The sequence below is a fragment of the Sciurus carolinensis genome, chromosome 5 (assembly GCF_902686445.1).
Source record: "Sciurus carolinensis chromosome 5, mSciCar1.2, whole genome shotgun sequence".
Classification (NCBI taxonomy): domain Eukaryota; kingdom Metazoa; phylum Chordata; class Mammalia; order Rodentia; family Sciuridae; genus Sciurus; species Sciurus carolinensis.
Window position 1 is genome coordinate 120,227,551 of NC_062217.1, and position 15,175 is coordinate 120,242,725.

Below are 15,175 nucleotides of genomic sequence, written 5' to 3' on the forward strand. Positions count from 1 at the left end.
CTGATGCAGGACTGCAAACTTGAGACCAGCTTCAGCAACTTAGTGAGATCCTGTCTAAAAAGGGCTAGGGATGTAGCTCAGAGGCAAAATGCTCCTGGGTTCAATACCCACTCTAATCAATCAATCAATCAATCAACATTTAATTTTCTTAACGATTTATACCTGACTACGGTGTTCAATAGAATTTGACACTTTGCCAGTTTTAAGTTCCAATGGCATTATTTTTATATTTTGTTTTAGAACCTCGATGTATTTTCACACCAACTGTAACATCTATTTTGCCTTTCAATCCAAACCTAGGGGACCAAATGCTTTCTTCAATATCCAGTGAGTTTATTACTTCAATGTTACATGTTGAATTATTATTACTACCATCACTTGACCTAAAAAACAAAACACAAAAACAATTAGAATACAGCTTACTTCACATATGCTGGCATTGACTACTACACACAAATGACATGGGGATGGGAAATAATCTACATATATTTATAGCAGCATTCTCAAAGTGTCACCCTTGGACCAGTAGCATCAGCATTGCCTGGGAACTTGTTATAAGTGCATATTAACTGGCCCCACTCCAGAATGACTCATTACAGGACCAGCAATCTATTTAACAAACTCTCCAAATGATTCTGATATATGCTAAAGCTTAAGGACCTCTGTTCTACAGGTACCATTTAGTCATTCTTAATATTCAGGACTTTATCTCCTCAGGTTTATATTAATACAAGAGTCTCATTATTTGGACTACTAACCCACAATACCAACTGATATAATATTATTATGCAAATTAATATACTTGTTAGTGACATGTTCTTTCATATAATACCATATTAAACTGGGTAAGAAGGAACACTCTATCCTGTCTATGAAGTGTGGGCCTTGGTTGATCCCACACCACACCCCCCACACACCCATGTGACAACTGTTGGAGGAACACACAGCCACTTCTACACTTCCCCATTATTTTCTTTATTTAATCATTAAGAGAATTCATCTGTATAACTACCAAATTTTAAAATTAAGTACTCAATGTTGATTTTTTTTTATTTTTAAAAATTTTTTAGTTGTTGATGGACATTATTTTATTTATTTGTATGTGGTGCTGAGAATCAAACCCAGTGCCTCACACATGCTAGGCAAGTGCTCTATCACTGAGCCACAATCCTAGCCCCATCAATGTTGATTTTATATTACAAAAGAGGTTCTGACTTCAATATCTATATTGTTAAATAAACCATGAGTATAATCAAAATAAATAAAGTTAAAAAAACCCATGAGTATAGGAAAGAGATAAAAGGGGAATATAAAGGGCTAGAGGTAGAAATAACTCTTAAAACTTCTTATATATTTCTTAGCTAATATTTACTCATTTTCAGAGCAGGCATGGTTATTCTTCAGAAGGAAGAAGAATCAGTTAAGTGCTAACACCTGTTTATGAATCCTATCAACTGGCAAAATATTTTAAACTTTTATACTAAAGGTCAAATAAAATTATTTGCTAAATCTAATGGAAATTTTACATGAACTGAGGAAGTTTTCTAGTAATCATACATTTTATATTATCAAAATTTAAAAAGAATAAGAATTCTAAGCCAAGGCACACCAGCCAAGGCACTTCCAGCTACGTAAGGGGCTGAGGTAGGAGGATCACAATTAAAGACCAGTCTCTGAAAATTAGCAAAACCCTGTTGCAAAATAAAATAAAAATGGTTGGGCATATAGCTCAATTGACCCATGGGCTCAATCCCTAGTACCAAAAAATCCAGCTGTTAGAATACATGATTTACTTGTTTTTGGTCTTTGGTTGGTTTCATGTTACTGAGGTCAACAAGTATTTAATGAATGAGGTGTGGTGCTGACTTCAATGATTTTTCTTAAATTGCTTTAAGATGTTTCAAATATAATCTCCAGAAATATATGTGCGTGTGTGCGCGCGCGCGCGTGCGTGTGTGTGGTGTGCATACACAGGTCTAGAATCAGTAAAGAAGACAATTGTGGAAATCAGGGAAGCCACAATTTATCACAAATACCTTAAATATTAATCTAATATAAAATGTTCTCTGATCAAGGTATGTACTCAAATATGCTTTTATGAAATATAGGAAAATTTATTATTTGTCAAATGTTACATGTATACCTAAAAGAACACAAGTAATAAAATTCTGAAAGTTCTAACTAGGGTAGTAGTTGTAGCTCAGTGATAAAGTGCTTACTTAGCATACATACTGCCCTACGTCTAGTACTCAGCACTACAAATAAGGCAACAAAATTACTACTAAAAAATTACTACTACTAGAAAAAAGGCAATATGATTTCAATTTAGCCCTTTGGAGCTAACGACAGTATTTCAATTGAATTATTCTGATTTCTTGTTTTGGTATTGGGGGTTGAACCCAAGGGTGCTTTACCATTGAGCAACTTCCCCAGTCCTTTTTTATTTTTATTGTGAGATGGGCTCTCTCTTAAGTGCTCAGGCTTTCATGGAACTTGCAAATCCTCCTGTCTCAACAGTTGGGACTACATGGTGTACCACGGTACCAGGCTCTTTAAATGGTTTTTAAGGGTCCCATTCTCTGTTGTAAAGTTGAAAGTCACTGGTTCCTTTGGTTTTGTATTTTTCTTTGGCAGTACTGTGGACTGAACCCAACAACAACCTACCACTGAGCTGCATTGCCAGTGCTTTGTATTTTTTATTTTGAGACAGGACCTTGCTGAGTTGCACAGGTTGGCCTCAAACTCAAAACCAACCTGCCTCAGCCTCCTGACTCTAAATATGTGAACACTATATAAGCAAAATGCACTTCTTACAGAGAGAGCTGCATTCGAGAGAAGTCAGCTGAAGTACTCTTATGCATGAAATCTCCAGCCCATTTAGCAAATGAAGGAAGATACTCCTCTACTTCTTGTTTTACTTCATCTGGATTCAGATTCAAGCGATACCTGTCAAAATATGAGATATTAAAATACAAAAGCACAGATGTAAGAAATGCAAATCAAATAAGGACCAACACACCCAAATAGGTAACCCTATATCCATTTGCTAATGAACAGATAAAAAAAATGTGGTGTGTACACACACACACTGAAATACTGTTCAGCCTTGAAAAGGAATGTTCGGGATATAGCTCAGTGAAGAGCACATGGTCAGCATGCACAAGGGCCTAGATTCAACTCCCAGAACAACAAAAAAAAAAGGGGGGTGGGGCGCGGGAATTCTGAGTGAAGTAAATCAGTCACAAAAGAACAAATATGAATGTTTCAACTTATGTGAGGAACTAGAATTGTCAAAATCATAGAGACAAAAAGAACAGAAGTTGCCAGAGGCTGAGAGGAAGGAAGGATGGGGTTTGTTGCTTAGTGGGTACACAGCTTCAGTCTAGGAAGAGGAAAGGGTTTATGGAAATGAATGGTGGTAAAGGCTGCACAACAATTTGCATATACTTAATACCTCTGAACTGTGTGCTTAAAAATAGTTAAGATGGCAATTTTCATGTTATATGTATCAACCACAATTGAAAAAATCTGAATAACAGTGACATGATGTCTAATTTCACAGTATTTTTTGCAATTCAACCATCTCAGTCTAACTAGAGGGGTCAGTCTCAATAATACCTTTGGGATAAAAAGAAATCATACCTTTAGTTTCAGGAGATGTTACTCCTGAAAACAAGCAAGGAGAAACAGAAACAAGCTGGGGCTAGGGCTCAGTGGGGGAGTGCTTGCCTAGCACGTGTGCCTAGCACACATGAGGCCCTGGGTTCCACCTCAACACCACATAAAAACAAATAAATAAATAAAGGTATGTTATCACGGAGCTACAACCCCAGCCAAGAAATATTTTTTAAAAAATTGAACAAATAGGGCTGGGGTTGTGGCTCAGTGGTAGAGCGCTCACCTAGCATGGGTTCGATCTTCAGCACCAAATAAAACAAAATAAAGGTATTGGGTCCACCTACAACTAAAACAAAATTTTTAAAATATTGAATAAATAAAAGTTTTATGTTCATCTACAACTAAAAATATTAAGAAAGACAAAGGAAACATTAAAGGGACAAAAGATCATATGGACAGACAGGTATATAAACCCTCACTACATCAAAGGACTATCTAGGCTGGGCCCAGTGGCACATGCCTGTAATACCAGCTACCAGGGACTCTGAGGCAGGAGGATAACAAGTTCAAGGACTTCCTTATTTACACCATGTATTAAAATAAAATAGGCTAGTTTGTAGCTCAGGGTAGAGGGCTTGCCTGACATGCAAGTGGCCCTCCCCTGCACCAGAAAACAAATAAACAAAAAATACAAAATTTCAGGTAGCGAATTTATTAAAGGAGTAGCTAGATGTGGTGGCACATGCCTGTAATCCCAGTGACTCAGGAGGCTAAGGCAAGAGGATCACAAGTCTGAGGCTACCCTGGGTAATTGGTAAGATTCTGTCTCAAAATAAAAATAAAAAGGGCTGGGGATGTCGCTCAGTGGTAGAGCACCTCTAGGTTCAATCCCTAGTACTGCAGAAAAAAAAAGGAAATTCTCTATTCTCTTCGGGGAGGAATAAGTGCAAGAGAGCTATTGTATAACACAGTGACTAAAACTAATAGCAACGTGCTGTATTTTGAAACAGTTGAGCAGATTTTAAGCCTACTCACCATGAAAAATAATAAGTATGTGGGTTTGCGGGTGCAGTTATTTGCTGAGTACATGCTTAGTATGTAGAAGACCCTAAAGTCAATAACTAGCATAGGAAAAAAAAGTCAATCAAAATTTACAACATATGAATTCTGAGGTTAGGTTATAGAAGATACTGTGTATTCTTGCCTCCTCTCTTTCCTGGAGGAAGCAGTCACCATGGTGTGAAGACATATCAGACAGCCTGTGGAAAGGAACTGAGGCGTCCTGGTCAAGAGGCATGTGAGTGCACCATCTCAGAAGGACATCTTCCAATCCTAGTCAAGTCCCAGGATGACTACAAGCCCACATGGGAGACTCAGAGCCTGACCACAAAGCTAAGCCACTGCCAAATTTCTGAACTACAAAATCTGGGGGATAATAAATGTTTGTAATTTTAAGTCAAGTGCACTAGCCCATGCCTATAGTCCCAGTTACTCAGGAAGCTAAGGCAAGAGGATCACTACAGCCCTGGAGTTTAGGGTCAGACTGGGTGACGTGGACCAGACCCTGTCTCTTTTTTCCTTTTGCCTGACTTTACCCTTTTTTTGTGAGACAGCTAACTTGCTGAGACTGACATGGAACTTGCTATCTGTCTACTGCAGCTTGCCAAGTAAACTGGGATTACAGGCACACATCACAATGCTGTGAGGGTCCTGTATTCTTTTTTTTTTTTTTTTTTAAGTTGTAGGTGGACACAATACCTTATTTATTTATTTTTATATGGTGCTGAGGATCGCATCCAGTGACTTACATGTGCTAGGCAAACACTCTACCTCTGAGCCACAACCCCAGGCCAAGGCCCTGTATCTTAAATTAAATAAATAAATGGCCAGGAGCAGTGGTGCATGCCTGTAATCCCAGCAGTTTGGGAAGCTGACGCAGGAGGATCATTAAGTTCAAAGCCAGCCTCTGTAAAAGTGAGGCACTAAGCAACTCAGTGAGACCCTGTCTCTAATTAAAAGTACAAAATAGGGCTGGGGACGTGGCTCAGTGATTCAGTGCCCCTGAGTTCAATTCCTAGTACCAACAAACAAACATTATTACATATTTATATTTCACCCTCCTTGCAGTGCTAGAGATCAAACCCAGGGACTGACACATGATAGGCAAGCACTCTACCACTAAGCTACACTCCCAAGCAATGTTTGTCATTTTAAGTCACTGAATTATTTCTTTCTTTTTTAGGTACTAGGGAGTGAACCCAGGGTGCTTTACCATGGAGCTACATCCCCAGCCCTTTCAATTCTTTATTTTGAGACAGGGACTCACTAAGTTGCTTAGGGCCTCGCTAAGTTGCTGAGGCTAACCTCAAACTCATAGTCTTCCCACCTTAGCCTCCCAAATGGCTGGGATTACAGGTGTGCACCACCATGTCCAGTTAAGTCACTAAGTTTTGACAAATTTATTTCATGGAAACAGGTGATCAATATAATAACATGTTACCATATGCTGTCTAGGGCATGACAAGAAAGTCAGAAATTTGCAAGGTATAATGACAAAAAAGTAGTGAAACTTCATCAATTTAATAAAAATTGTATAAAATCCATCCATATTCTGTTTCTGTAGGGGGGCATACTGGGGACTGAACCCAGGAGTACGGGGGCACTTAACTGCTAAGTCATACTCCCGTTTCTCTTTATTTTGATTTTGACACAGGGTCTCACAAAATTACTTAGAGCCTTGCTCAGCTGCTGAGGCTGGCTTTGAATTTGAGATCCTCCTGCCTCAGTCTCCTGAGTTGCTGGGATTACAGACATAAGCCACCATGCCCAGCCATATTCATAATACTTTCTATGTAGCCTGGTGCACTATAATCCCAGCAGCTCAGGGGGATGAGGCAGGAGAAACACAAGGTCAAGACCACACTCTGCTACTTAGCAAGGCCCTAAAGCAACTTGGTAAGACACTATTCTAAATAAATACAAAATTTAAAAAAGCCTGGAGATATAGCTCAGTGGTTAAATGCTCCTTGGAAATAAATGAATGAATAAAATTAGAATAGAATAGAATAAAACAGAATGGAATGGAATGAAATAGAATGGAATGAAATGGAATGCTGAGTGGCTATAAGCAAATGGTAACTTTCCTGTGTTTCAATTTCTTCATTTATAACAGGTTGCTATCATATATAAGATAAGATATCCAAAAGCACTTAAAACAGTACCTAGCATATAATAGGATTCAACACCATTTTAGGCAGGTGTGGTGACACACATTAATCCCTAATACCCATAAGGCTGAGACTGAAGGATCAGAAATCTGAGAGCCAAACTGAGAAGTTCAGCAAGACCCTATTTCAAAATTAAAAAGAAATTTTTTAAAGAGGGCTGGGGATGTAACTGAGGTAAATACCTGGGTTCAATCCCCAGTACCACAGTAAATAAATAAATAAATAAATATATACACCCTACACCCAGAAGAATATATACCAATATGATAACAAGTGTTAACTCTTGGCACTGTGACTGATTACATGGTATGTTTATCATTTTCCCTACCTGGATATTCTGTATTTCCTACAATATACATATAGCATATTATTCATAATAAAAGTTATCTGGAAAAAAAAATCTATATATACATACACACATATATACAGCAGAACTCTCGCTCTGCAGGTAGTCATTTACTGAAAACTAGCTATTTGTAGGTTTTATACACCTTATCTCCATTGTCATAAATGTCTGCAAAACAAGGTATTTTCACCTTTTGAAAGTGGTACTGGGGATGGAACTCAGGGGCACATCCCCAGACCTTTTGCATTTTATTTTGAGACAGGGTCACACTGAGTTGCTTAAGGCCTTGCTAAATTGCTGAGGCTGGCTTTGAACTTGAGATTCTCCTGCCTCAGCCTCCAGAGCTGCTGGGATTACAGCCACCACGCCTGGCTCCTTTTTTCAGAATCTTAAAGCAACTTGTTCAGTCATAAAACTGGCCAAGTTGGATACTCACAGAATTTTCAGTATGTCACACTGTTTCTACAACTAACGCAAAAAACATTTTTACATGTTCTCAGACACTAACTAATGAATCTATTGTGCACACATATAGAATATTTAAAATTATTAGTCTAACAGTTCATGTTGTACAACTTTAAGAACTCTTCCAAATTGCAACAAGGCACTTCTACTTGGGAGTCTGCATTTTAGGTTACATTAATTTACACAAATAGTCTAATTACTGAAACCTAGATTGTGGAAAGAAGTCATATAATAAAAAGTTCTACCTGCAGTTCTCACGTTTACTTACATTTCTTTTAAATGCCTTATTTCTTGAAAAATTTGACAAGCAAGTTCTTGCAGCTTTTCTGGGGTGAAGCTATTATTACTTATTGCTTTTTGAAACACTTCATGGAGAATGGTACCAATCAGCATTTGGTGTGTGGCTGGATCAGAGCTCTATGAAAACAAATCACACATTTTAGTCCAAATATGAAGAGACCAGATTGTACACATTATCACTACCCTAGCCAAAATGCACCACTAAGACAAATGGCCAAAAGATCAAACAATTTTTTTCTGCTTGGTGAAATTATAAGGGACTTACACTTTCTTCTATTCAGAATTATCAGTTATTGTACAAGTCTGAGTTACCTTTAAAATATTTCCATTTTTAAAAAATCATAAAATTCATATGAAAAATGCTCAACATATTTTTGAACATTTAATGTTTAAAATATTCTCTAATTTCACTTTATAATCTACCCAAATAGAAAAATAAATGAAAGCATAGCTCATAAACTTATGCACATAAAAGATATTATTCAACTAAAATTTAAACCTACAATAGAGATCATTGTGAAGAAAGGTTATTTCAAAATGAAATAATATTTTATTTCTCAGTATACTCTATTATTAGCCTCAACCATTCTCTTGAAGTTAACAGAAAAACAAGAAAAACCACCAAAATATTCATCAGGAATTTTAAAAATTAAATTATAAGAGAATATTCCATAATATTTTTACAAGCTGAGTTGTAATTATTATTATTATTGTAGTACTGGGTATTGAACCCAGGGGCACACTACCACTGAGTCACACACCCAGTTCTTTTTTCAAAATATTTTATTTACAGACAGGGTCTCACTAAGTTGCTTAGAGACTCTCTAAGTTGCTGAAGCTGGCGTTGAACTTGTGACCCTCCCTGCCTCAACCTCCCAAGTAGCTGGGAGGTATACGCCACTACACTCAGCTCGGCAAAATTATTTCAAAATAAAAACCTTTTAAAAAAACTGATGTTCACATCTGCTTTCTGTGGTTAAAACAGAAGCTGATATTCCTTCGTAATTCAAACAAAAGAAGCTAACAGAATTCTAAATAAAATAAGTGCAGGACTGATGTTTGTAGCTCAGGGTAGAGCAATTGCCTAACATGCCGATGGCCATGGGTTCTATCACCAGCACTGCAAAGAAACAAAAAAACTACAAATAAGCAACAATTAAGATTATTACAAAATCTAGATATTTCCTCCTCTTACTATCTTGTGCTGCTGGGTTTCTGGTTTCCTACATACACATATCAACATTAATTATATAATTAAAAAATATCCACCATCCAACCAGCGTGGTGGCGCATGCCTATATCCCAGCAGCTCAGGAGGCTGAGGCAGAAGGATTAGAAGTTCAAAGACAGCCTCAGCAAAAGCAAGGCATTAAGCAACGCAGTGAGAGCCTGTCTCTAAGTAAAATAGAAAATAGGGCTGGGGACGTGGCTTAGTGGTTGAGTGTTCCTGAGTTCAATCACCAGTATCCCCCCCAAAAAAATTGTCCCAAGAGAAGCTGTCACCATCTCTAATCCCAGCTACTTGGGAGGCTGAGGCAGGAGGATTAAGTTCAAGGCCAGCTGGGGCAGCATTTTGAGAGCCTGTCTTAAAATAAAATAAATAAAAAAAGGGCTGAGAAGGTAGCTCAGTGATAGAGCACCCTTGGGTGTTCCTCCTGGAGGGAGGGGAAAACTTTTAACAAAATACCCAGTTCTTCAAGAATTGAATGGCATGGAACAGGGTGGGTAGAAAACAGTACTAAGATTCAAAGAACCAAAAGGGGCATATCAACCAAATATAATATCAGGACCTTGTTTGAATACTGATTCAAATAAGTCAACTGAAAAAAAACAATATTTCTGAAAAGACATTAGAGATATAACTGGGCATTTGATTAATTAAAGGACATATTTATTGGGTATGATAAAGGGACTATTATCTGAGGGTTGGGTTTTTTTTTTTCTTACAGTACTGAGGATTAAACTTGACCTCATGCTTGCTAGGGAAGCACTCTACCATTGAGCTATATTCCCAGTCCTAATCTTTAAAAATATTCTTAGCTGTGATTTACTTACATAATAACTTAATGCTTGGGAACAGCAGAATGCTAGTTATTAGAGCTGGGTGTTGGGCACATGGAGATTTATTGTAATCATCTTTGTATTTTTTAAATATTACATGATAATGTTTTCAGATGATTCTCTTTTTATTTTTAATTTATTGGGAATCGTGAAGCCAGTTGGGAATGCTAAGCTATATTAAAGTAAAACTTTAATCATTTGGGGACTGGGAATGTAGCCCAGTGATAGAGTACTTGCCTGTCATCCACAACCCCTGGGTCTTATCCCCAACGCTGCAAAAAAAAAAAAGTTCTCTATAGCCAGGAGTGGTGGTACATGCCTATAATTCCAGCAGATCAGGAGACTGAGGCAGGAGGATTATGAATTCAAAGTCAGCCCCGGCAATGTATCAAGGCCCTAAGCAACTCAGTGAGACCCTGCCTCCAAATAAGATACAAAAAAGGGCTGAGGATGTGGTTCAGTGACCCTGAGTTCCATCTCAGATACAGGAAGAAAAAAAAAAAAAAAAAAAAAAAAAAAACCTCTATAAATGTTAAGATTCCGTGTAAACATTAGTTGTTAATACTATTTACCCTAAAAGTTTCACTTAGTACAGCTCTTCTCATACATCTAATACTGCTGGCTATGCTTGTGCCAGAAATCAGTATGTCTGGATACAGAATCAGATATCCAAAATCTTCATCAATTATCCATGTACCAGATGTGCCATCTCCTTCCAAGTGAATGATATCCCCCGGTTCTACTGGTGTAGTACACCTAAATGTAAAGGAAAGTTAAAGTAGAAATACATACTTATGTTTCTGCATTTAAACATATTGAGGTGACTTCAATATAAACAAGTGCCAGGTGCAGTGGTGCACATGTGTAACCCCAGCACTTGGAAGGCTGAGATCAGAAGATCACAAATTCAAGGCCAGCTTCAGCAACTTAAGTGAGCTAAGCAACTTAGTGAGACACTGTTTCAAAATAAGAAATAAAAAAGGGCTAGGTATATGGCTCAGTGGTTAAGCACCCCTGAGTTCAATCACCAGTACCAAAAGAAATAAACAACCACTGTTTTCAAAGAACATTTTTTAGAAAGGTGCAGTGGCATAAGCCTATAACCCCAGTTACTCAGGAGGCCAAGGGAGGAGGATCACAAGTTTCAAGGTCAGCAGGGCAACTCAGCAAGACCCTATCTCAAAATAAAAAATAAAAAGGGCTGAAGTGTACCTCTGTGAGTAGAGTGCACTCGGTTCAATCCTCAGTACCATTAAAAAAAAAAACAGGGTTGGGGTTGTGGCTCAGTGGTAGAGAACTTGCCTAGCACAAGTGAGGCACTAGGTTTAATCCTCATCACCGCATGAAAATAAATAGTTATTAAAAAAAAAAAAACAAAATAAAGGGCTTGGGGAGATAGCTCAGCTGGTAGAGTGCTTGCCTCACAAGCACAAGACCCTGGGTGCAATCCCCAGCACCGCAAAAAAAAAAAAAAATGGTTAGAGATGTGGCTCAGTGGTAAGGGCCCCCTGGGTTCAATCCCCAGTACCAAATCAATGCTTAGTGTTAGCGATGTCTATTGCAAAAGTTGTCAAACATTTACCAATGCAGTATGTAGCTCCAATTATGAATTAGATTATTTCAATAATTAATCCTCTCATTCTTAAGCCTTTATACATCTATAGCTTCTATAAGCCTCAGGCATGAAGACAAACCCAGTACAGCAAGAATAAAATCTTATTTATCTAACTTGCAGCCCAGACAAACAGCCAAAGTTAGAGCAAATACTCCAAAATCTGAGAAAATCCAAAATTCAAAAAATTTTCAATCCCAAGCATTATGGATAAGGGATACTTTGACCTGAACATGATTTTGAAATGACAATAAAAATCAATTTTGGATTGAGAGACTTGAGATACTGGGGTAATAGAAACAATTTTCATGTAGAATTAAGCCAGGTTCAAGTCTACTTCCTTTTTAATTATATTATAGGCAACATCCAACAAGTCATTGCATAGAGCTGGGGATGTAGCTCAGTGGCAGGGCACTTGTCTAGCCTGCACAATGCCCTGGGTTCAATCCCCAACACTGGAAAAAAAAAAAAATGGTATCCTTAAGACTACCAAGTCAATGCTCCAAGTCAAACAAAAATTACCAGTCATTCCTAAGGATGCCTGTTCTTCATATTCTAGAGATTGTGAAGCAGTGATGATTAGGTGTTTTTCAGAGTTTCCTTCTTCATTCAGTACTGTACTGACTGCTAACACCAGATAGCGGTTATCCATTCCATGGCTCAGAATTGTTTTAGGAAAGGAAGCTTCCATCTTCTTCTGAAATCTAAAGCATATAAACAAAACTATATTAGCACAACCATGACATAAGAAGTCATTCAATTTTTCTCTGGAAACCAACCTTTTAGTTTCTTAGGTTGCATTCTTCTGCAGAATGGATCACAATGACCTTTAGCTAAAATAGGTAAAACTGAGTAAAGCATACTGGAAAAATTCCTATCATAAGCTTCCCAGCTGGGCACAGTGGTGCACACCTATAATCCCAGTGGTTTGGGAGGGTGAGGCAAGAGGATCACAAGTTCAAAGCCAGTTTTAGCAAGTGAGGCACTAAGCAACTTAGAGACCCTGTCTCTAAATAAAAAACAAAAGAGGGCTGGGGATATGGCTCAGTGGTGGAGTGCCCCTGAGTTCAATCTCTGGTACCCCTCACCCCCAAAAAACAGCTTCCCAGAAGCAATGTCATTTAAAACATGCTTGTAAGGGCTGAGTAGCTCAGTGACACCAATGCTTGCCTAGCATGCATGAGACACTGGGTTTGATCCTCAGTATCATAAAAAATAAAAATTTAAAAAACATGCTTATGATGTGGCCTTTCCCAATTTAATCTGAGTTTTATGGTACACTCATCACCATGAGGATCAGAATAAATTAGATGGCACCACCAATAGTCCGAGCTACTCCAGAGCTGAGGCAGGACTGCTTGAGCCCAGGAGTTCCAGGCAGCCTGAGCCAAATAGTGAGACTCCACTTCTTAATACCTGAGTAGTTCTTTCCTTTATGGAGTAACTCAGAAGTTTATTTGTATTTGTAATGCGAAAGTCCATTTCATAATAACTTTATCCTTGGTCCAAGCCACCTGAAACCATGGACCATATAACTCTTTGAAAAAGGACCTTCTCCTCTTAAGTCTTCCCTGTCACACTGCAGGAGTCCAAAGTCATTCTCTCCAATTACACCAAACGCCTTTCACGTTACTCTATCTTTGCCACTCTATCTTTGTCACCCGACTGGTACATTCTATTATTTTGTAAATGTTTTACTTAACTCCCCCCATCTAGCCTTTGGCTAATTCATATCCAAAGGTGGGCTTCTAAGCCTAAAAGATCTCTCAAAAGGTACTGCTGAGCCAGGCGTGGGTGCACGCCTGTAATTCCAGCTCAGGAGGCTGAGGCTTGAGGATCACAATTTAGTGAGACCCTGTCTTAAAATAAAAACTAATAAAAACTAAAAAGGACTGGGGATTTAGAGGGAGGTAGTGAGGGAGAAAAGGAGGGAAAAAGGGAGGGAGGAAGAAAGGAAGGAAGGAAGGAGTACTGCTGATTAAAACCCCAACTCCAATATCTCTCAACCCTATCTTTTTATTGCTATTACTATTGAAAATATTCCATATCATCATCGTGAAGTTTCCCTGACCATTAACAGCGACTTGAGGGTGCAGAGTCCTCCCTAAGATAAATTCCTACAACTCAACGTCAGCACTTGAAGTTTCCTTTTAAGAAGACATTTAGGTGGCCGAGACTCCCCAAATTCGGGAAAGAGGTGAACGCAAGAGAAAGAATACAGGCGCCAGTCTTCGTACTCTGGCCAAATGTGCCTCCCCCAAAAAACTCTGCGAAGCGGTCCCCAGCTCCGGAGCTTCCCAGGGCGCCGGCGGAGCGAAGCTCGACCACTCGGTCCCAGGCCGAGACAGTCGGCAGGGGCTCAGCTCCCGGAGGCGTGGGTGCGGCCTCTCCCGCCTTTCTTTCAAATCTCCCGCTACGTTCCCACACCCGGTCCGCGGCGCTCACAGCTCCGCTGGCGCTGCAGCCTCCTCTCCGAAACTCTTCTCCACCAGCAGCTCCAGTTCGTTCAGCTGCTCCATCCCCGTCGCGGGGACTGCAAATAGTCACAAGGTAAAACGCCGGGAGCCAGGAGCAACTCAGAAAACTCAGAAGAGGTAAAGAAGCGCGAGTCTGCGCGGCACCACACGCATGCGCCGACCCGCCAAAGTCCCAAGTGACCTGCGCAGGGCCGCCCCTCCAGCGCCCGGCACTTTCTAAGTGGACCGCCTCACCTGGGAGACTCCGGCCCCAGGCACTTTTGCTCCCTTACATCAGGCTTGGAAAAGTGGAAGTCCTCCCATCTAGCCAAGACGAAATGCCCCTGCCCACCCTCTTGACACCCCAGCCATGATCAAACGCTTGATTTTCGTGTGAACAGAACCATTTAGAAATGCCCCATACCAGATGTCCTTGTTGGCTTTGCGAATTTTGTGTTCATAAGGAAACAACCTCTCCTTTTTGACTGAAAAACTCAAGAGAAAATAGAAGCAGTTAGATAGGGACTGACCCATCATGCCAAGACTGAATCTAGAAAACTGCTAATATCTGCCCGTCGCATAACCTCTTTCCACTTTCATTAAAGATTTCCTCCTATCAATGGGCAATCATCTCACTTGTACTCAGGATCTCAAGGCCTCCAGCATTCTGAAGGGTGCTGCTTCGTCCATTACTCCCTCAAGCTCTTTTATCATCAGTCTCACCCCTCGCTATTTGTTTGCCTCCATACTGTAGTAAGGGCCATTGTCTCCCATCTTTAAAAACTGTTACCTTAGCCAGGCCCGATGACTCACACCTGCAATCCCACCAATTTAGGAGGCTGACTCAAGAGCATCGCAAGTTCCAGGCCAGTCTTAGCAATTTAGCGAGGGCCTGTATCAAAATTGAAAAAAAAATAATAATAAGGCTGAGGATGTGGTTCACTGGTAGAGCCCCCTGTCCAGGCTCCATCTCAATCCCTAGAGTCAAAAAATAAAAATAAAAAAAGAATTGTCTTGGGCTGGAGAGTTTAGCTTCATGGTAGAACACAAACTTGGAACATGCCTGAGGCCTTGGTTCCCAAGCACACCA

At 39.5% G+C, this 15,175-nt stretch overlaps 1 protein-coding gene across 1 annotated transcript in view; it reads right to left on the reverse strand.

Moving 5' to 3' along the window:
• Dna2 (DNA replication helicase/nuclease 2) overlaps window positions 1-14,214 on the reverse strand; it is a 43,362-nt gene extending 29,148 nt beyond the window's left edge. Inside the window, 8 exon segments of the mRNA XM_047553824.1 lie at window positions 163-225; window positions 227-383; window positions 2,815-2,946; window positions 7,925-8,073; window positions 10,590-10,773; window positions 12,152-12,170; window positions 12,173-12,333; window positions 14,075-14,214. Coding sequence (XP_047409780.1) covers window positions 163-225; window positions 227-383; window positions 2,815-2,946; window positions 7,925-8,073; window positions 10,590-10,773; window positions 12,152-12,170; window positions 12,173-12,333; window positions 14,075-14,148 — 939 coding nt within the window. The 5' untranslated portion in view covers window positions 14,149-14,214.
• Between the last annotated feature and the right edge of the window lie 961 nt (window positions 14,215-15,175).